The 24,370-nt window shown below is 38.1% G+C and overlaps 1 protein-coding gene across 1 annotated transcript in view; it reads left to right on the top strand.

The window, feature by feature from the left end:
* The window catches only part of LOC106134385 (uncharacterized), a 72,863-nt gene that overhangs the window by 43,014 nt on the left and 5,479 nt on the right, over positions 1-24,370 (top strand). The window contains exons 2-14 of the mRNA XM_060952487.1: positions 3,017-3,652; positions 6,554-11,664; positions 12,705-12,834; positions 13,998-14,112; positions 15,002-15,077; positions 15,744-15,884; positions 18,780-18,930; positions 19,654-19,739; positions 20,586-20,744; positions 21,610-21,756; positions 22,346-22,469; positions 23,018-23,126; positions 24,249-24,334. Coding sequence (XP_060808470.1) covers positions 3,017-3,652; positions 6,554-11,664; positions 12,705-12,834; positions 13,998-14,112; positions 15,002-15,077; positions 15,744-15,884; positions 18,780-18,930; positions 19,654-19,739; positions 20,586-20,744; positions 21,610-21,756; positions 22,346-22,469; positions 23,018-23,126; positions 24,249-24,334 — 7,071 coding nt within the window. The remainder of the gene's footprint in view (positions 1-3,016; positions 3,653-6,553; positions 11,665-12,704; positions 12,835-13,997; positions 14,113-15,001; positions 15,078-15,743; positions 15,885-18,779; positions 18,931-19,653; positions 19,740-20,585; positions 20,745-21,609; positions 21,757-22,345; positions 22,470-23,017; positions 23,127-24,248; positions 24,335-24,370) is intronic.

Consider the following 24,370-nt stretch of genomic DNA (forward strand, 5'->3'; position numbering starts at 1 on the left):
GGCCGACTCACTGTGTTTTTTCGAAGTCATCTGTGATCATGTTTTGCAAAAACGAAAAACGGTGATTACCCAACGTTCATCACCATTATGATAAGGATCTCACGAGGGGAAGCACCTTGCAATTTACGAATATAATCTGTTACGTACTTACGTGTAGGAAGTACTTATAGTCACAAAGTTAGTTATTCCTACAGAAGATAGAAGGAGAAAAGAAGAGAGAAATAATCAGTTTAAAATTACTACATATTTTATTCTAAATAATATAAAAATATTTGACAATAAAAATTATATCTTTTGAAATTTTTTACCTAACAAACAATACCATGGCAACCGTGCCTATGGCGTACACGAAGGTTGCCTACATACATACAGAAGGTATTAAGCCTTTTATAAGATACACCGATGTGCCTGCGCCGGAGTCAAATTTTCGTATGGAGCGTAAATATTTAAGCAGTTGAGCCAATCAGAGCGCGCCATTTGAACCCGCGAACTGAACTATCCGCTATTGCGCTATTATGAGCGAGATAACAGGACACATTCTACAATATATTGTTCAATTCTGCATCGTCATTTGAACAAACAAACTCACAAACTCTTATGTACCTCTTTATTATATTAATACATATTGATAATACCGAGCTGTGAAATAAAATAATGCTAGTTTAATAACCCTGCGTTGCTCCTATAATGACTGACGGAACCACTTTCTAGCTGAGCGACGTTATTCATTTTTAGTATCGTCGTGTACAAAAATGTTATGTGGATAAGATGGAGGAAACTCATAAATAATTTGCTCATATTGTAATTGTGAAAGTGTATGTATTTGTTTGTCTGTTGTAATTCACGTCAAAACCAATGAACTGATTTTACAAGAAATACTAATCCAACGATACTTTATTTTATTATAAATACTTATATAGATAAAAATCCAAGACCTAGAACAATCAGAGAAGATAATGTTGACAAATCTTTGTAAATACAAGTACCACAAGGACCTTTCTGTTTGTCTGTGTGTCTGTACGTAAAACAAGTTGAGCAGGACTCGCCCTAACAGCCTCGCTGAATATATTAAATAAATAGTGCTTGCAAAAACTTGAATAAGTTCGTGTAAATTATGTAAAATGCAATTATATATGTTTAAGTACAAATATTGTGTTAACAACACAATATTTGTACTTAAACATATATTTCCATATTGGATAATTATTAAATAAGTTGCCGGAATGAGCAGGTTTCCTCACGATGTTACCCTCACAGATAAAGCATCAGACCCAATTTAAAAATTAATTAAAAATTATTACCTCTCCAAGCCTTGCTAATCTATACTTATATTATAAAGCTGAAGAGTTTGTTTGTTTGAACGCGCTAATCTCAGGAACTACTGGCTCGAATTGAAAAAATATTTTTGCGTTGAATAGACCATTTATCGAAGAAGGCTTAAGGCTATACGAGATAACATCACGCTGCAACTAAAAGGAGCAAAGAAATAATGGAATATGTGAAAAAAACGTTGAAAATTGTTCATCCTTGAGGGCTTCAATGATATAGCCCAAAATAACTATTCCACGCGGACGAAGTCGCGGGCACAGCTAGTTTGGTATATATTGTATATAAGTTTATTATTTGGTATTTACATATGTATTTTATTATATTTTAATTGTGTATTTGTTTATGTATGTATATAATTAGTTGTGTGAGTGGAGTACACGCCTGTCACCCTTTCCATCATGTCTCCTACCTCGGGTCTGCTGGAAGAGATTTCTTTTGAAATAAGCAGAACCTTTGTAATTTTGGTTCTTGTGTTTATCAGTCTCGATGTTTTCTGTGTACATAAATTACTAAGTAAATAAATAAATGAATAGGTTAACACTTATAAGCTCAGAAAAGAGTAATTAGTAGATGGCCCGTAAGATATGAACCTTCGATTCCCGTTTTTTAAGTCAGGCTCCTAAATCTATGTGTTAATAACACGCCTTTATTGTTTGACCCTTAAGAAAATACCAAAGGACGATACAAATTGCCTATACTCTTAAGGCGTGGATTTATCTATTGCAACACCATTGCTGGTATCATTGTTTACTTGGGCAGTGTCCTCAAACACCGCCAAATCACCTAACCCAACCCCGCCTTAACACTTATCAATACTTTTCCTTTTTAAAAGAACTATGTCATATGCCCTTACATGCTAATTAACAACGAATACATGTCTTGTCACATCAGTTTTAAAGTTCCATTCGCATTGATCGTTAAACTATATGTATGTACATCACAAGATTCGCATTAACGTTTCAAAGGTGATATTGTACCGTAAGCGTTACAAAATAAGAGTTATGGCTAATGATTAGCGTTAGTAATGTTAATTTAGTTACTATTGCATAAAGCCGCGCCTATGGTACCAAGATGGTGTTAGTAGTATCGTGTATATGATTGCAGGTTTTAACTTTTAAAGATAACTTAATTGCCGGTTTGTTTAAGTGACTCTTGGGCCATTGTATGTTTTGTATGTTACATGTGTGTTTTAAGGTTTTAGGTCAGTAGTTTGGGTTGTCAAATTTGTGATAAGTTGTTCTTTTTTATTGTTTTAATGCTGAACTGCAAGGATGACACGTAGATATTTTTAGTTGGTCAAATGTTTTAGGATCTGATTAGGAGATGAGTCATATACATGATGAATGCACAGCAAAAAAAGATTGTGTTTTGCCATAATATGGGTGACGTTACTATCACTTTTTGTACTGAACTTATCATAGTGATGTAAAAATTTGTAATAGGTAAAAGTAAAGATGAATCGTGGTTATTCTAAAGTCTATCTGAAATTTATGGGTATTCATTGTTAGTACATGTTTACATTGGTTTGCGGTTTATACAATTCGCTCACAGAGGAAATCCCTTAGATCATTGAATTGATAATGTTTTTTCTTTGGCATTTGATGTATTACATTTAAAGGTTGTTTTTTTATCTGCGGTCAAAAATACCACAATAACATTTTAAAGTGTAATTTTTTCTTTGTTACAGATCAATCGACTGGGCCCCAAAACCGTTCCCTGGGGAACACCGAACCAAACGTAACAAATATCGTATCGGCGGACGTAAATTCTAATACCGTTCCATCTAACCGTACAGTAAATCCGAGCACCACGCCAAACCTTCCTGGCACAAAACAAGATGATAGCCACTCCAAAATCAAATATCCTCCTACAACAATGTCCAAGGCCACGTCAAAGTCTGAAGACGATTTCGACGTCAATGAGTATTTTGCTAGGCTTCAAGGAACTAAATACGTAAGCGCTCCCATAAACAGTCTTCTGAAAGAAGACAACAATGCTAATCTCGAGACAACTGACGAGAATTTAGAAGAGATAAACCTCAATGAGCCTGACAAAATTCAGCTTGAAGTCCAGCAAAGCTTGACGGCTGACATAGCTCAGAACTTCTCTCAGCTACCGACTGTTTTGCCTCAAGTTGCTAGTGCGGTGTTTAGTTCATTCTCAAATATGCTGAGTATGAAGAGAGAGCCAACATATGAGGAGCTGAAGTCGAGTCCTGGGTATCAGGTGCCTAGTCAAAGACAAGAGATCAACGTACCATTAATGGGAGTTGATGAACCTGTCAAAGACGTGGCGCCTCCACCGAAGGAGCCTCCGATTGGTGGTGAGTAATAATTACTTCTTTGTTCTCCTTAACCTTCCTCCAAGACTTCGTTCTTTGTTTTGTGTCGTATGTATGACATTAAAATTTTGATTGACACTTTGACATAGACTAGAATATGAAAAATACAGTCGCTTATAAAGCGGAAACAGCTGTTTATTTACAACAAAGTTCTTCATTTCATGAAAATATTTAGAAGTCTTTATTTACAAAAAATAATTATATCACATTATTAAGGAAAATAATTAAAGTGCTTCATTGACTGCTTGCTATTTTACGATGGCCTGGCTAATAATTAAGAGTTACGTTCAAGGATTTTGGCTTTATGCTTGTCATTGTGTTGCTGGGTCAGCAGTAGCGTTGAAAATTCCGAAAGAAACAAATTGTTTTTTTCGGTGAAAGAAACGTTTTTTCGTATTTTACCGTTTTATTGGTTTGTTACATTGAAATATTTTTAGGAAAATATATATATTTTAGAAAAAACGGTTTTGTTGAGATTTTCGTCGTTTGTTTCGAAAAATACAAAAAAAAACGATTGGAAAACTATATATATATTCTATGTATAATTACCAATTTTTAAAACAATGATGCATATTGTAAGGTAATCAATACTTTTCCTATCGTATTTTTCCGTTTCCTTCATATTTTCGGTTTTATTAATAAAAAACATGAAATATGTCATTCTTATCTTTCTTGAAACTTTCGTAAAAAACTTGTATAAATACGATGGAATTTGAAAAAAAGCCTGGTGACGCTTACCTTCTATATACCCGATTTTCAATTCCTAATTGATACGGGGGTTGGTGTCTCACAAAATTGAGCTAATGTTTCGTCCGTCCTATATCAGGCCCGAACATAACGTTGACCTCTCACGATCACGGAGTAACGAAGTGCAATTTTAGACAAATAACTATAATTGCGTGTCTGTCCGTTGATGGGTTTGCGCACGCATATTTCGTATTATTAAGATTTTTTTTGTTGAGCGTCGCTGGTCGGGAGTTGCCTGACTGAAATCCGTGATGCGCCGGCTCAAGTTCTAACGAGGTGCGAATCTTTTCTGAGTTATGTGTAACATACATACATATGGTCACGTCTATATCCCTTGCGGGGTGGAACAGGCTTGAAAAGACTGAATGGCCACGTTCAGCTATTTAGCTTAATGATAGGAATTGAGATTTAAATAGTGACAGGTTGTTAGCCAATCGCCTAAAAAAGAATCCCAAGTTTGTAAGCCTATGCCTTAGTTGCCTTTTACGTCATCCATGGGAAAGAGATGGAGTGGTCCTATTCTTTCTTGTATTAGTGCCGGGAACCACACGGCACTTATGTGTAATTTTGATTGTAACCGACGCTTTTATGGTGAAGAGACTAGAGTAATCACGATCCAATATGGGTTACGTTCCCCTGTAAAATGACACGACGCACTCAACTTCTGAATTATATTTTGAGTAAATTAGTTTTGTCTAAGACGATAGTACTTATATTAATAAAAGAGATAATACATCAGTATGGATCAGTTTTGAATAATATTACTATAGGTATATATTTCAATAGTTAAACGCACGTTAAATACGCTCTCACGACTTGCGTGACCCCTGGGGGCCCTTAGAGGTCGAAAACATAAATATATAGCTGTAGTATATGTAATTGATAATACATAGAACATAGTAGTTGATTCTCTTCCGTGTATGTTGTTAAATTATTATTTTTTGTCCAAGACTTTGTTGCGATAAAAATACTGTTACTACAAATCAAATTGTCAAATCTTAATATAGATATTGATAGTTTTTAATATAATTTCTATAATAATTTTCATTATGAGTAAAATGTCAAAACATAAAGACGATGATGACGAGACCAAAATTTTAAAGATTATCCTACTACTATTATAAAGGCGAAAGTTTGTATGGATGTATGGATGTTTGTTACTCTTTCACGCAAAAACTACTGAACCGATTACCATGAAATTTGGTATGTAGGTAGCTGAAGACCCAGAATAACACATAGGCTACTTTTTATCCCAGAGTTCCCACGGGATTGATAGGGTTTCCATGCGGACGAAGTCGCGGGCGGCCTCTAGTGTTTTAATAAAGTTTCCGAGCCGCAGTTACTTCAATGGAAAACCACCAGTATGTAAGTAACTAAGCATGATAAGTTGCTTCAGTTACTAATTATATGTTAGAAAATCTAGGCACTCCGGCACCCAGCCAAACCTGTATGCTGTACTCTTGATTGAGGTACAATTTATACATACCACCCAGTTCAGATTTTATTGGATTTCCTACACAATCTATATTTTATTGTGCCGCGTGATTTCCGGCACTTTGATAGAATAGGACCACTCCATCTTTTAGCCGTGGATATCGTAAAAGGCGATTAAGGGATAACTTTGTATTCTTCTTTTAGGCGATGGGCTAGCAACCTATCACTATTTGAATCTCAATTCTAACATTAAACCAAGCTGAACGTGGCCTGACAGTCTTTTCAAGACTGATGGTTCTGTCTCACCCGCCAGGAATATAGACGTAATTATATTTACATATTTATGTATGTATCTACATTTTAAGGTTACATATCGTCTTTATCCCTTACAGAGGTGATTGTCGAAATTACTGAAAGGTCAAGTTAGGCTGACCTGATATTAAGATTTTATATTACCATTCATTGACGGTCACTACGGACCATTTCAACTAAACTGTTGCTTAGACCAAAGCATTGAAGTCAAAAGCCAAAAATGTTATCGAGAATACGCTGCGAGAAGATTATCATAATAAATCCGAAGAAATAATTGCGATAAATAGCCTACAAGACGTTTGCGTTGTAAAAAAAACTAATCATTTAATATATTCGATTCGAAAACGCCGCGTGAATAAAACTCATCACGTTTTTTTGGTTTTGTTACAGGTACATCGAACTATCGGATAACTACAAAAAAGAAAGCCTACGCGCAAATACCAGGATTGAGCTCCAAAGATAACACCCAAATCAATGCATTACCACCAAGTCATACTATTCCATCATATATGACACCAAATCCAAATATCACTGATATTCGTAGTCAGCCAGGAGTTGGAGATGATAAGTTTAGAACGGAAGACGCAATGTTTGATCAATCAAAGCATAAGGATGTCGATGCGTTTAGTCCTGTATCTGATACAACTTATTCTCTTGAACAAAGTGTTCAGCCAACCCAGCCGATATATTATCCTCAAAGGGTGGAATCTGCATTTGAAAGTAATGCTCATCAAGCTTTTTCCAATATTCGACCAAATTATGATCCATTAAAGATTGATTCGGCTGAGCAAAAAGTATTTGACATATATAATGCTCCAGCTCCAATCACACAACCAAATACTGCGATTATTCCTCCACCACCAATGTTTTCTAATCTGCCTAGGAAGGACAATCAAACAGGAATAGGAAAGTCTATCTTACCGCCATCTGTTGCCAGACGCATTTCTGCAAATCAACCTGTAATAAAGCAACAAACATCACAAATTCCAATCGACACTGGTAATATTTTTGTACCTGCAATTGATAATACTCAAGAAAATATTTTAGGACGGACGCCCTCTATCGATCAATGTCAACAGAGAAAATTTGAACAAGCGATTCATCAGCCGCCGTCCTTTTCTACAGGAAAGTTTCAATCAGGAGGTGAAATACAAGAAAATATGTCTACATTCCTATCAAGCTCAAACCAATCTATTTCTACAATATTACCTCCTTCGTCTACAAAACTGGCTTCAGAAAAAGACCGAGAAATTGGATTTCAAACAACAAATGTACCGCCAGCAACCGCTTCTACACCAAATGTTTCTAACGAGGCATCTTTTCCAGTTAACTTACCTCCACCATCGACAAAGTTAGCAGCTCCACCATCGATATCAGCGTCGAATATATTTAGAATTACGTCACAGCCAACAACGTTACCACCGCCGCCTACAAATATTTTTACACCAATAATCACTACAGAGGATTCTCAATCAGCATCATTATTTACTTCAGCGTCTGTTACTTCAAATGCTTTTCTTAAACCAGAAACTAAAATGTCTTATGACAAGTTGGAATCGAAAATACCACCAGTTAATATATTCCAATCCACTCCAAATTCAATAAACAACGCACCACCAACTTTGACAACACAACCTTCATTGGCTCCGATAAGTACAAACGTTGTTCCCGTATTGACAAATAAGCCACCAATAGAAATAAATAAGAAAGCCATGGAATCACAGTTTCCTTCTCCGCCAACATTCTTCAGTCAGAATACTACGCACATGCAAAGTAATGCAGTTTTTGCACCTCAACAAAACGATAATCCACTATTAGCACCTGCTTCAGAGCCTCCTAAACCGATACCTGAACCTCCAAAACTATCTGGAAATTTGAATTATCGGTTGACAAAGAAAAGGCCTCAGTATTATTCCGGCCCAATAGAGGGTGTTGGTTCTATTAGTAATAATGTTAAACCTGTATTACCTACAGCCAACCCTGGAAATTTCCATGGTGCTCTATTCACACCTACTCAAATTCAAGATCAAGAATTAGTGGTTCCTAACATTGAACAATCTAATTTACCACAAACATATCCTTCATTTGATATAAGTAATCCAATGGTACAACCTTTTGAAGCTAGTTACAGCACTGCTTTTGACTTAAGCAGACAAACCACTGATAGTTATGAACCACCAAAAGAAGAAACCAAAGGATTTGGTATTATTGGTTCACTGAAATCTAAACTTGGTTCATTAGATATTAATAAGATACAAAATAGTGTAACAACTTTTTTCGACCCCTCTTATAATAATTCTAAACAGGAAAATGACTCGGACAAGTTTATTAATAAATCTTATGAACATCAGTTTAACCCGTCAGTTTATGGTCAAAAGGATAATTTAGGGATATGTATAGATCCAAGTCCACATATATATCCTCAGTACAGTGATCAGATAAATTATCAGAATCAACAGTATAACTACGGGGAGAATAAGCAGTATTATAATAATCAAGAGTATTACTACCAAAATCAGAGTCAAATGTATCCAAGTTGTACCGATTTTACACAATTGCATGCTCAAAACACCCATGAAACATCAGTATTTGCAAATACGGGCAATGTGGTTGAAACGGGTAATATTTACCATGAAAGTACGGAAACTAATGCATTTGGAGAATCAAGGAATATAGTTGATGCTCAAGTTTTTACGGAAACTTATTTAGAAGATATGGAGGAAAGACATTACATTTTAAGCGCCAATAGCTCAGGTCAAGCTCTTATTCAAAGTGTTAACAGAGGTGAAACTGATTTACATGCTAAAGAGCATTTTGATATATCACCGTCGATACCAGATCTGATCCCAAAAGTGGGGGAAATAGATTTACATTCTAATGTAGTAACTTCAGAGGGAGATATCAAAGAAGATAAATTAATAAGAGAAAAAGGTTTCACAGATTTACACAGGAATGAAGTTCCTTTGACTGAATCCCAAGTAAATGATGACACTCTAGAGCAATCTACCTGTATCCCACTAAGTCTTATAAATACATTTTCTAGTTCAAGATCAAGTGAGAAAAAAGATTTGACTGCAATGAAGGAAACTATTGCAATTTTGAAATCGGCTCCTAACAAAATTATAGAAACTGATTCAAATAATTCTGTAAATCGTCAAGAGTCCGAAAGCGTAAAGTTAGAAAACGCTTTTGCAAATTATACCTTCGATACTGATAGTAATGACAAGGATTTCTTTAACTCGCCAAAGGAACAAGATTTGAAAAAGGATCCAAGTATTGAGAAAAAAAGTTCAAACGTATCAGTCCCGTTGTTTGATTTATCTTCTATGATTGCTGGCAAACTTGAGGACTCCCAACGTGAATATTCTCAAAATGATAGTAATGTATTTGATCGGGAAGCAAGTGTAAGTTTCAGTGAAAATGATCTAGAAAATAAACCTCTTCTTGAAGACAGTCAAGAAGAAGACAGTATTTCTGATTTTAATATTTGTGAAACTTGTAGAGAAGTAAACAGGCCTGAGATTGAAGATGAAAAGGAAGATTTAACAGCGCAATTAATTGAAAATATCATAGCGCCTATACAGCTGTCAAATCCAGTTGAAGTACCTTTAACAGAAATCAATACTCCTGTAGACGATGGAATAATTTTTGACTCTGATCAATGTGCTGAAATTTCTCACATAATTGAAGACACAATTGAAACTATTCAGGGACAGTCAGCCACAAAACTCTTAGATAACGATAGTGCAGAACAAAATACTAGAAGTTATGGTTGGAATGTAGATGAATCTAGTACAACACCTAAAGATGTGCTTGACCACGATTACTCATTTCAAATGAATACAAATGCAATTGGTTTTTTCGGTGATAATTCTATGTTTTTTGAAAATATTCCATGTAATGCTAGCGATGAAATTAAGGCTGAATTCAAAAATTCTCAAGACGAAACAAGTTCACCCATTATTCCACCCCGACAATTAAGTATACCAACGGCGTCTTCAGTTCCAGTGCCAGATGATGATGATTCAAAATCCGATGAAACTGGTTTAGATGTACATTCTATAGAACAGGATGCAAAAAATGATTTCCCTCTATATGAAGAATTTGTGATTGACCCTTCGGAAACAGATGATGATAAAATTGAAATAAAGGAACGTGAAAGAAGCTCAGATGATCCAATCCCTGATGTGGACACGTTTACTAACAGGATAGAGAGATTTAAAAAAATGGAAGAAAGTAGTGAAAATATTGATGAAATGTTTGGTGTGCAGAAGAAAATAGAAATTATAACTTCTACAAGTCCAGCTATAACTATAGCTTCGTATTTCGATACTGGTAACTATGCGGCCGAAACGCATTATAAGAACTCTTTATCGTCATCTTCACCCTTCAGCCAAATAAATATAAGTTCCCCAAGTAAGCAAACACGCGTCCCGCCTGGCTTTGAAAATGAACATCCGAGAAGATTAAGTGGATCTTTAGATTCATTTGGACACAAAAATGAACCTTATATACCAGAAACGGCAACTCAAACTGCAATAACAACAACGACATCTTACAGCATTGCTCCAACAACCACTGTGCAAGACACAATTGCCAAGATAACGGATCCTGCGACATTGTTTTCAAAACTTGATTTAAATGATCAGCCACAAGAATCATCGGAGAAGACTTTATCTCCTTTCGCGACTATTTTTGGCGTGAATAAAGAACCTTCTACAGGGCCCACCGACTCTAAACATTTAGAAGAGACAACATCACAAACAGTATCATATTTCGGTTTACACCCAATCAAATTGGAAGGAGGTGACGCAGCATCAGTATTTGCCGATAAACCTCCAGCAGCTGATACATTACCCGATCCTTTAAGCTTCTTTTCCTCCAAAGAAGAACCTAAAGAAGACACGGATAACGGATTCAACAGACTAGCTAGTTACTTTACGTCACCAACAAAAACAGATCCAGCGAAGTCTTTTTTTGAGTTAAGCCAAAGTCAAAACCATTACAGACACGTCTCGAACCAGGATGGCGAACGAATATTTAATTTAAATCAAACTCGTAATAACATTCCAACTAGCAACCTAATAAATGATTTAACTTCGTGCGAAAACATTATTAACAGAGACCAAATAGTTAGAACAGTGAATTATTTCACCGTAGAATACGATAGTAATATTAATATAAATAAAATTAAAATAACAGTGCCTAATTATTGTAAAGAGAGATTAGACACGATTGTACATAACGATTTAGGCGATGGAGGGGTAGAGGAAAATTGTAACGATGACGCAATCGATGTAGTGAAAAGTTGTAATAATTGCTGTAACATTACAAATGACGATAAATTGTATAGGGAAGTAATGGATAATAGTAATAACGATAAAGGTAGTGCCGACATGAATCAACCGGAGCGTAGAGAGAGTGGAAGCGATAAAAGAAAAGTTTCGGTGACGCTCGGCAATAATGAAGAAGCAAGTGAAGGTGTTGCCATGCTCAAAGAGGTATTTACTTTTAATATTCTCCATCTATATACCTATTGAAAATTGTAATTGATTGATGACTTGAAAAGTATTTCCAAAAAAAATCGTTATGGGGATCCATAATCAAGCGAAGGCAACAATGTGATTTATAGAAATTCTGCCTATCTGTCTGTACGCGCGTTACACGAGAACTATTGCTCAGATACGTTAGGTTTGGTCCAACTTAAAAACTGGTAAACAAAAATAGTACGGTACATGAACCAAATACATGACAGCAGTTATAGCGAAGGCATTGAATGAGAGTCTGTGCTCGAATTGAGGGTTAAATTGCGTGTTGCGCGCATAAAGGCACCGGTTCGAATCACACCGCGGCCATTTACCAATGATCGAAGTTATGTACATTAGTTTGAATACTAACCGATGCTTTTACGGTGAGGGAAAACATCGTGTAGTAACCTGAACATTTGGCAACTGAATGTGTAACCATATGATCCAAAACGGGTTAGATTCCCCTGCAAAGGTTACGGAGGTCAGACGGGAGTCGCTTCGTGTAAAACTCTCCTCGCCCAATCCAGAATCCATGGTCAAGGGCGTACCGTAAGCTCCTCTCCAAAGTGGTGAGGATACAACCGGGACTAAAGCCAGGAGGAGGAGTTCAAGCTTAGACATACATACATATGGTCACGTCTATATCCTTTACGGGGTAGACAGAGCCAACAGTCTTGAAAAGACTGATAGGGGCTCAGCTATTTGGTTCAATGATAGAATTGAGATTCAAATAGTGACAGGTTGCTAGCCCATCGCCTAAAAAAGGAATCCCAAGTTTGTAAGCCTATCCCTTAGTCGCCTTTTACGACATCCATAGGAAAGAGATGGAGTGGTCCTATTCTTTTTGTACTGGTGCCGGGAACCACACGGCACATAGCTTAGACATAAGAATAAAATGAATTTTAGTTTAAATAAAACAAAATTATAAACTAACATTAATAGATATTGAAGGCGAACGAAATCGCGGGCAACAGCTAGTGTTTTAATAAAGGTTGTTTTTTTTTTTTAATCAGAATCGTGCCGCACAAGACTACATACCCGTCCGCCACCACTGGTTCTACCGTGTGGATCTGGAGTCCAAGTCGACGTGGAGAGGATTCTCCTTGACCGACTCCAAGGCCCTGGAGGAGGCGTTCCACAGTCGTAAGTAGTGTGTCACCACCACCCATGGCTCCACCAACCTTCCGTTTATCGTCAATCAATCAATCAATTTATTAACATAGGTAAAAAGATACAGTTGTTGAATAATAATACGAGTTTAGTTCGCTATGTCTTGCTGTTTAAAGCATATAAAAATGAAATAAATACATGAAGTATTATAATTATACAAAAAAAAATATATAAAAAAATCGTGTTCGGAGTGCGCTGCTCTCGTGTTGGCTTCTAACAACTCACCCTTTCTTGACTGCCTTTGTTGGGAAGAATTCTTACTAATATTAAAAATGCGAAAGTTTGTGAATATGTCAGGATGTCAGTATGGATGTTTAGGGCGGGCGGCCTCTAGTACATAACAAACTGTGAAAGGGCTTAAACATTTATTAGTTGATATTTTTGGTAGCTAAGATAAAAAACATCTTTGCAGTACAATCTAAATCCAAATATGACAAAGAACATTGTCTATTAAAAGCATGAAGGTGCAATATCTATTCAACACCTTCAAAATCTTCTTTGTGTCCCTCTGATTCTGTTTCACTCACCCCCTATTCTAGGGGGGGCTGTAGCGGCCGTTCAGCCTCCATGGACAAACAGATTCTTTGACTAGACTGTTTAGATGACCAAAACTGACAGACTGTCTCCATCGACAGTGCCGTGTGGATTCCGCCAATATAGAATGGAACCATATGTTTCCTATGGGTGTCGTAAAAGGGATAGGCTTATAAATTGAGGATTCGTCGTTTAGGCAATAAGCTAGCAATCTGTCACTATTTGAATATCAACTCCATCATGAATCCAAATAGCTGAACGTGGCCTTTCAGTCTTTTCGAGACTGTTGGCTCTAGCCCGCAAAGGATATAGACGTGACCATATGTATGTATCATGAATCCATACAGCTTCACGTGGCCTTTCGGTCTTTTCAAGACTATTGGCTCTGTCTACTTCGCAAGGGATATAGACGTGACTATATGTATGTATGTACTTACATTTTTATTATATGTATAGTGATAGTGATTAAGATACATACATATGGTTACGTCTATATCCCTTGTGGGGTTGACAGAGCCAACAGTCTTTAAAAGACTGATAGGCCACGCTCAGATTTTTGGTTTAATGATAGAACTGATTAAAGATAATGTTGTTTTTTTCAGCAACGTTGAACGAAAATACTCTGGTGGCGACCGATGGGGGTAGATATGATGTGAATATCATCGGTAGGCTGAGGCTGGCTGTGTACTGGTCGGATAAGCCGAGTAATGTTATGAGGTACGTATTTTTGTCACGTTTCAGGACGGCCTCTGTGGCGCAGCGGTAGTACGCTTGTCTGTGACACCGGGGGTCCTGGGTTCAAATCCCGGCCAGGGCATGATGAGAAAAAATGATTTCTGATTAGCCTTTGGGTCTTGGATGTTTATCTATGCAAGTATTTATTGTAAAATATAGTATCGTTGAGTTGGCATCTCGTTAAGTAAGTCTCGAACTTACTTCGAGGCTAACTCGATCTGTGTAATTTGTCCCGTATGTATTTATTTATTTAAATATTATTGTACAAAATACAAATGTTTAAAACAATAGGCGGACTTAATGCTGGAAGCATTATCTACCAGTCAACCATTGGGTCTGACAGAAAACTTTATGTGGGGTCAAATAAAATAAATATATTTATACCTACACAAAATATAAAATAAAATAATTATAATACAATATACATACATACCTAAAAACTACAATAGAAAAACAATATACATCAATAAATAGGTGCAGCAATTACCGAAATGAGTGAAAAGGCTTATAAGTATTAAATACCCTCGCGACTCTAGAAAAACCGGTATACCTGTGATTTGAAACTAGAATGACTAGGGGATGTCCTGATGGACTCGGGAAGTCGAATTGAAAAATTACTTTTGCATTGAATAGACCATTTATCGAGGAAAGCTTTAAGCTATATAACATCACGCTGCAACTATAAGGAGCAAAGAAATAATGGAAAATGTGAAAAAAAAACGGGGAAAATTATTCATCCTTGAGGGCTTCAATGATGCCCAAAATAACTATTCCACGCGGAAGAACTCGCGGGCTCAGCTAGTACTTACTATGTACAGTGATTTTTATATTAAATATTATAATATATATATTTTTTTATTTAATTTTTTAGATGCAGTTGGTTTTACAAAGGGAACACGGACGCTCGTTATGTGCCATATTCAGAACACATTGCTGAGAAACTTGAGGTTAGTCGAACCCGCAATGAGGCTGTAAAATGGCAGAAATACATACATACATATATGGGACAAATTGCACAGATCGAGTTAGCCTCGAAGTAAGTTCGAGACTTGTGTTACGAGATACCAACTCAACGATACTTTATTTTATAATAAATACTTGTATAGATAAACATCCAAGACTCGGACCAATCAGAGAAAGTTCGTTTCTCATCATGCCCTGGCCGGGATTCGAACCCGGGACCTCCGGTGACACAGACAAGCGCACTGCCGCTGCGCCACATAGGCCGTATATCATCACGTCTATATCCCTTCCGGGGTTGTCAGAGCCACATACATTACAAGTTACTAGTATAATTCCGTTGCCGGTATAATAACAAATAGGTACCTACTAAAAATTAAAATATAATGGTCGATGCAATTGTGCCGAATGGTTCCCAGCACTAATAGAAAAAAGAATAGGACCACTCCATCTCTTTCCCATTGATATCGTAAAATGCTACTAAAGGGATAGGCATTTAAACTTGGGATTCTTCTTTTAGGCGATATGGGCTAGCAACCTGTCACTATTTGAATCTCAATTCTACCAGTAAGCCAAAAACAGCTGAAGATCTTAACATTGTTGCCTCTGTCCACCTCGCAAGGGCTAAAGACGTGCATGTCAATATTTTCTAGGAGGAATACCGCCACGGCGTTACCACTGGGGAATGGCACCGGCGGCTGGTGCTGCCCAACAACGAGCTGGTGGTGATGCACGGCCCCTCTGTGATGGTGCACCTTCTGCAGACCAGCGCGGACGGGTTCAATTCCGCTGCGGTAAGTCTTGAGAACCGCAGACTAAGAAAACATATATACATACATATGGTCTCTTCTGTATCCCTTGCGGGGAATAGTCAATAGCAATAGTCGATGCAGACGGGTTCAATTCCGCTGCGGTAAGTCTACTAATGCCATCTAGTGAGAACTGCTAACATTATTTAACAATAGCACTACAGACTTGCTTTTACGGTAGTATGCGGAATCTATCTAATTCTGGTTTAGATATTTGCCGCGTGCATAGATTAAGGTAACTAACGAGCTGGTGGTGATGCACGGCCCCTCTGTGATGGTGCACCTTCTGCAGACCAGCGCGGACGGGTTCAATTCCGCTGCGGTAAGTCCACTAATGCCATCTAGTGAGAACTGCCAACATTATTTAACAAACTCGCGTCCGTAACTGATGATGATGAGTAAGAAAATACTGTAATCTAGTGAGAACTACCAACAACTTTAAACTAGGGCGCCCTCTACTGATGATTTTACATAAAAATATCCAACAAGAGCCGATGCAGACGGGTTAAATTCCGCTGCGGTAAGTCTACTAATGCCATCTAGCGAGAACTGCCAACAGTATTTAACAATAGCGTCCACTACAGACGTGCTTTTACGGAGGCAAGCGAAATCTATCTAAACTGGTTTAGATTTTTGCCGCGTGCATAGATTAAGGTAACTAACGAGCTGGTGGTGATGCACGGCCCCTCTGTGATGGTGCACCTTCTGCAGACCAGCGCGGACGGGTTCAATTCCGCTGCGGTAAGTCTACTACATACATACATACATTTGGTCACGTCCATATCCCTTGCGGGGTAGACAGAGCCAACAGTCTTGAAAAGACTCAATGGCCACGTTCAGCTATTTAGCTTAATGATAGAATTGAGATTCAAATAGTGACAGGTTGCTAGCCCATCGCCTAAAAAAGTTTTTAAGCATATCCCTTAGTCGCCTCTTACGACATCCACGGCAAAGAGATGGAGTGGTCTTATTATTTTTTGTATTGGTGCCGGGAACCACACGGCACTAAGAAAATACTGCCATCTAGTGAGAACTACCAACAGCTTTAAACTAGGGCGCTCTCTACAGATGATTTTACATAGAAATGCCCAACAAGAGTCGATGCAGACGGGTTCAATTCCGCTGCGGTAAGTCTGCTAATGCCATCTAGTGAGAACTGCTAACATTATTTAACAAACTCGCGTCCGTAACTGATGATGATGAGTAAGAAAATACTGCCATCTAGTGAGAACTACCAACAACTTTATACAAAGGCGTCCTCTACTGATGATTTTACATAGAAACACCCAACAATAGTCAATGCAGAGGGGTTCAATTCCGTTGCGGTAAGTCCGCTAATGCCATCTAGTGAGAACTGCCAACATTATTTAACAATAGCGTCCACTACAGACTTGCTTTTACGGATTCATGCGGAATCTATCTAAACTGGTTTAGATTTTTGCCGCATGCATAGATTAAGGTAACTAACGAGCTGGTGGTGATGCACGGCCCCTCTGTGATGGTGCACCTTCTGCAGGCCAGGTGGACGGGTTCAATTCCGTTGCGGTAAGTCTACTAATGCCATCTAGTGAGAACTGCCAACACTATTTAGCAAGAGCGTCCTTAACTTATGATGATGAGTAAGAAAATACTGCCATCTAGTGAGAACTACCAATAACTTTAAACTAGGGCCCCCCTCTACAAATAATTTTAGATAGAAACACCTAAAAATTAGTCGGTAATGGCAGGATCTTAATCCAACAGAATCAAATTTCGTGAAAATCAGTCTTGTAGTTTTTAAATTTATTCGTTACAAACATACAAATCGGTTGTAAACTAACATCAAGTTGAAACGCTGCCGTGTAGTTTGTTCCGCCGCTTCATCTACACAACGGTAGTAAGATTTAATTATACATACTTAAATCACGTTGGCGTAACATTTAATCCTATTTTCAAAATTACATTTTCTCATAATTCTCCCCCTTCAAATCCACATGTCCCCATGAATCCCACCTCCTTAACCCCCCTTCACTTCCAGCTGTTCTCATTCGGCAAACGCGTGTACCGCAACCCGCCCAAAATCCACGTGTCCCGAGACCAAAGAGCCAACATTGATCACCTGATCTTCCTGGTCCACGGCGCTGGAGAATACGGTAGCAGGAGGCACCAGGAGAGAGTCGTTAGAAAACCACACACGATTTATTATGATGTAGAAATATACACGATTTAAGTGTATGATGTAGTTAAAACTACTAATAGGGAGGTACACGATAAATACACGATTTTTTTGATGTTGTTTTTGTACAAAAGGAAGAACACTCGTTCTCATGGATGTCGTTAAAGGCGATTAAGGGGTTTATAAACTTGTGATTCTTCTTTTGGGCGATATGCTAACGATCTGTCACTATTTGAATCTTAATTCTATCATTGAGCCAAATAGCTGAATGTAGCCTATCGGTGTTTTCAAGACTGTTGGCTGTGTTTACCCCGCAAGGGATATTGACGTGATTATATTTATGCATGTATGTTGACGACGCTGTTGAAAACGCTTCTTAAGAACTTTTTCCTACATATAGTCACGTCTATATCCCATGCGGGGTAGACAGAGCCAACAGTCTTGAAAAGATGTCGTAAAAGGCGACTAAGGCTTATTAACATGGGATTCTTCTTTTACGCAACCTGTCACTATTTGAATCTCGATTCTGTCATTAAGCCTAACAGCTGAACGTGGCCTTTCAGTTTTTCAAAACTGTTGGGTCTGTCTACCCCGCAAGGGACATAGACATGATTATAATGAAGAAATGAATCAATTTCACACATTTTTATTTAAAATTATTTGTATGGAAAAACAAAGTTTACCGGGACAGCTAGCAATAAATAAATAAATCAATAAATTTCCAGCAATCGGCCATGCGCCCGCGCGTCGTCCGTCGCGGATGGGACGAGTCCGAAATAGAAGACACCGAACCTTCGAACATAGACCACCTCCTACTCCTGTGTCATGGCGTCGGATCCGCTTGTGATATGCGCTTCCGGTCTGTAGAGGAAGTCGGTTAGTTTTGAATTTTTACCTAATAATTGTTATTTTCTCAATCAAATTGTCTCCTGAGTTTTGTGGTTACGTTGGCTCTGTCTAACCCGTTTGAGATGAAGACATGATGTAATTCTTTTGTGGAACGGGTAACTAACTACTGGTGCAATATAAGTACTTTTTCCGTGGAAGAGGTCGGTGAGTTTACAAAACCGGCTGAGAGATGGCGCTGTTAAGAATTTCGATCAATCTAGAAATCTAGGCATTTTTTATGAGGTTTCCTAAAGCAACAATAATAACCAGTTATTTTAATTAATTGTGCCGTGTGGTTCCCGGCACCAAAAGAAAAAAAGAATGAACCACTCCATCTCTTTCCCATGGATGTCGTCAAAGGCGACTAAGGGATAAACCATACTTGGGATTCTTCTTTTTAGGCGGTGGTCTAGCAAACTGACACTATTTAAATGTCAATTCTATCGTTTAGGCAAACAGCTGACCTTGCCCTTTTAGTCTTTTGAAGACTCGGCTCTGTCTACCCCGCAAGGGATAAAGACGTCATCAAATGTTATGTTATTTAATTTAATACTTAACATGTTATATATATAAAATTTAGTGCCCACATTACATATAAAACATACATTCATCGAAACATGTTGGTACTTCGAATACTATTGTCATTTTGACATCTTGAATGCATTTACATATATCGCGTTTTGAATTTATCTTTTAACTCTTATCTTTCAGTGGACGATTTCCGAGCGACAAGTCTTCAGTTGCTGCAGTCTCATTACAGAAATTCGTACGACAACGGAGTCGTGAACAGAGTTGAGGTATAAAAGTTTTTTTTTTGTAGAAACACTTTGTTTGTTTGTGATTACTATTTTCAAAGTTATGTACTTACATTAGTTTGAATACTAACCGATGCTTTTAGGTTGAGAGAAAACATCGTGAGCAAGCCTGCACGTTCAGGCAATTGGTTGTTATATCTTTATTTTATTTTTATTTGCACGTTTCAGTCCAGCTATTGTCGTGTAGTTAGCGACACTTGATAATAGAACGGAACGCGGTTCACTTGTAGCGACGTTCCATTTTCAAATTATAAGTACCACAACTGGCCAGCATTCTCATATCCAGTGACACTTGTAACAACCTTCCATTTTCAAATTATAAGTAACAGCCAGTGTTTTCCGAATTACACTCGTAGCACCGTTCCATTTTCATTTTAACACCACAACCGGCCTGTATTCTCAACGGATACAATATTTTTTTAAATCCCGATCTATAGCCAAATTCGCAAGCTTGTTTAACCCACCTGAAAAAAGTGGGTTCTGCATTTGACACGTATGACTACTTTTTTTTTTGTAAACATACATATATATAATCACGTCTATGTCCCTTGCGGGGTAGACAGAGCCAATAGTCTTGAAAAGACCGATAGGCCACGTTCAGCTGTTTGGCTTTATGACGGAATTGAGATTCAAATAGTTTACAGTTTGCCAGCCCATCGCCTAAAAAGAAGAATCCCAAGTTTATATATAAGCCTATCCCTTAGTCGTCATTAACGACATCCATGGGAACGAGATGCGAGTGGTCCAATTTTTTTTTTGTATTGGTGCCGGGAACCGCACCGCTAGTTTTTTCTTTTTTTTTCTAAATCCGATTGATTAACTGACCAGGTGCTGCCAATATCGTGGCACTCGAGCCTTCACTCGGGCGAGACGGGCGTGGACCGCCGCCTCGCCGAGATCACGCTGGAGAGCATACCGAGGTTGAGGAACTTCACGAATGACACAGTACTGGACGTACTGTTTTATACCAGCCCGTTGTATTGTCAGGTGAGTGAACGAGTGAACGAGTGAGTGAGTGAGTGAACGCTTCGTTGTTCACTGAAGGGGTTAATTACAAATGGACTATGTGCTTCAAGAGGCACCGTTCGAGATGATAAACGAGAATTTGTTCGCCATGAGCAGCCATGTTTGTTATTAATAAGTATTTAAAAGTAGATAAATAAATATATACGGGACAAATTACACTGATTGAGTTAGCCTCGAAGTAAGTTCGAGACTTGTGTTACTAACTCAACGATACTATATTTTATAATAAATAATTATATAGATAAACATCCAAGACCCAGGCCAATCAGAGAAAGTTGTTTTCTCATCATGCCCTGGCCGGGATTCGAACCCGGGACCTCCGGTGTCACAGACAAGCGTACTACCGCTGCGCCACAGAGGCCGTCAAATCAATTTTTTTTTATCATCTCTCATTTCTTTTACCTGTGACGTTTTATACAACACAAATAATAATGTTGTTAGTTTGTAATTTAGAATAGTTTTTTTTTTATTATAAAATAACTAATATTAGTTTATATTATTTAATTAGGTATATTTGATTAATTTTATAAGATAATATATAAGTAAATTTTGAAGATAATAATGAATAAATACTTATATGTAACTGGTTGATACTTACACAAATAAGATCAAGTTTAAATTATACATACATACATAAAATCACGCCTCTTTCCCGGAGGGATAGGCAGAGACTACCTCTTTCCACTTGCCACGATCTCTGCATATTTCCTTTGCTTCATCCACATTCATAACTCTCTTCATGCAAGCTCGGCGGTTTCGGGTACTTTTGACCTGATTTTTTTTTATTTTTTTTTTTAAATTATTATCTAACAATATTTGTCCACAGACAATAGTGAACACTGTGTGCGCGGAATTGAACCGCATATACCGTCTGTTCAAATCGCGCAACCCCAACTACCGGGGCACCGTCTCCCTCGGCGGGCATTCCTTAGGCAGCGTTATATTGTACGACCTGCTGTGTCATCAGAACAACGTAACGTTACTTTGTTTATCATAAAGAATAGGACCACTCCGTCTCTTTTGCATGGATGTCGTAAAAGGCGACTAAGGGATAGGCTTACAAACTTGGGATTTTTTTTAGGCGATGGGCTAGTGACCTGTCACTATTTAGATCACAATTCTATCATTAAGCCAAATAGCTGAACGTGGCCATTCAGTCTTTTCAAGACTGTTGGCTCTGCCTACACCACAAGGGATATAGACGTGACCATATGTATGTATGTATGTAGAAGAAAAATGTTAAGGGCGCACAACCCTCGCTGAGGGGTATGAAAAATTGATGTTGGCCAATTCTCAGACCTACTCAAAGATAATATTTATACATACATACTACATACATAAAATCACGCCTCTTTCCCGGAGGGGTAGGCAGAGATTGCCTCTTTCCACTTGCCACGATCTCTGCATACTTCCTTTAAGATAAGATTTATATACATATATGATATATGATCCATCTCAGTTTGGTCCAAAGGTTCGACTAGCAGAGAATGCCTTGTGGCATTAAATACATATATCTTTTGTACATTTTACGTGCATAAAATGTAAATAAACACGTTTTCCAGTCGGGCCGGAGCCCCGCGAAGAGCATGGTGGGCGGCGGCACGGGCGCGGACATCTCGCCGGCCGTGCGCTACCCCGCGCTGGAGTTCAGCCCCGCCGCCTTGTACGCGCTGGGGAGCCCTATCGGTGATTATACTCTCACACATACACATAACAAACACAAATACACGCACGATAATAAACATTAAGACAAATACGCACGCACATACAAACGCACACGCACTCACACAAACACACACACACACGCACACAAACTCACACACAAAAACACACGATAATAAACATGAAGACAAATACGCACGCACATACAAACTTCCGGGATTCCTCTTTTAGGCGATGGGCTAGCAACCTGTCACTATTTGAATCTCAATTCTACCATTAAGCCAAACAGCTGAGCGTGACCTATCAGTCTTTTCAAGACTGGTGGCTCTGTCTACCCCGTTAGGGATATAGACGTGAGCATATGTATGTATGTATGTGTGTAACACAAACACGCACGCACACATAAAAAAACACATACACACGAACGCACACACACAGACGTGCACGCGACGTAACGCGTTCCTGAGATGAGCGCGTTTAAACAAACAAACAAACGAACTCTTCAGCTTTATAATATTAGTAACAATAGATTTACAAAGCCAACTAAACCTATCTTAATTCTTTCTCTTTAGCGATGTTCGAGTGTATACGAGGCGTCGACTCGCTGGGCGATAAGTTCTGTCTGCCGACTTGCAACCACTTCTTCAACATATTCCATCCTTACGACCCAATAGCTTATAGGTAAGTTGTGTTTGTAAGGATCAAATTAAGGACGTCCTGGTAAAAGGTCAGGTCAAAAGTACCCGAAACCGCCGAGCTTGCAAGAAGAGAGTTATGAATGTGGATGAAGCGAAAGAAGTGTGCAGAGATCGTGGCAAGTGGAAAGAGGTAGTCTCTACCTACCCCTCCGGGGAAGAGGCGTGATTTTATGTATGTATGTATGTATGTGTTTGTAACAAGTTTGGTACCCATACATACACGTTTGGTACCCATACATACATATTAAAATAAATAAAATAATATATTTCTATGAATTTAACAAAGTATATTGTTTTATACTGAAAACATATTGTATGATAAAATGAATAAGGAGAAAATAAATCATGAAGATTATTACATATATCCTTTATACTATGTTTCATTACGTACGAAACCTACCTATTTACAGACCTCATCATTTTCATAAAAGGTCTTTTCATAAATATAATTTTCATAAATATTATGACGTCTTTCTCCATTACAGGGTAGACAGAGCTAACAGTCACTGAAAGGCCGTCTTTAAATGGTCGCCTCAATGATAGAATCAAGATTCGAACAGTGACAGGTCGCTAGCCCATCGCCTTGTAAAATAATAATAAGTTTTTTTTTTTAAACTTTCCCTTGATTGGCTCTTTCTGCGCTTCTAGATGAGTATGCGCCTTATCCCTTAGTCGCCTTTTACATCCATGGGAAAGAGTGTTCCTATTCTGAAGTGGCGGGAACCTCACGGCACTTTTAAATCAATACAAGTTATGCCTCCCTTCTTGCAATGACTTCGTTAAAATATTTATATTTACGACCCAATTAGCTTATAGGTAAGAAAAGATAAATTAATTTGCCAAAACCATGTGTATGTAAACGGCCTCTGTGGCGCAGCGGTTGTACGCTTGTCTGTGACACCGGAGGTCCCGGGTTCGAATCCCGGCCAGGGCATGAGTCCTGGATCTTAGATGTTATATATCTATATAAGCTTTTATTATAAAATATAGTAACGTTGAGTTAGTATCTCGTAACACAAGTCTAGAACTTACTCCGAGGCTGACTCAATCTGTGTGATTTGTCCCGTATATATTTATTTAAATTGACTTTTTTAATTTTGAACAGAATCGAACCTCTCATCAATCGACAGCTGAAAGATGTGAAACCGTCTTTGATACCGCACCACAAGGGTCGCAAGCGCATGCATTTGGGTAAGTTTTACATACATACACACATACATATCCGTG

This window comes from Amyelois transitella, chromosome 28, assembly GCF_032362555.1.
Source record: "Amyelois transitella isolate CPQ chromosome 28, ilAmyTran1.1, whole genome shotgun sequence".
NCBI lineage: Eukaryota > Metazoa > Arthropoda > Insecta > Lepidoptera > Pyralidae > Amyelois > Amyelois transitella.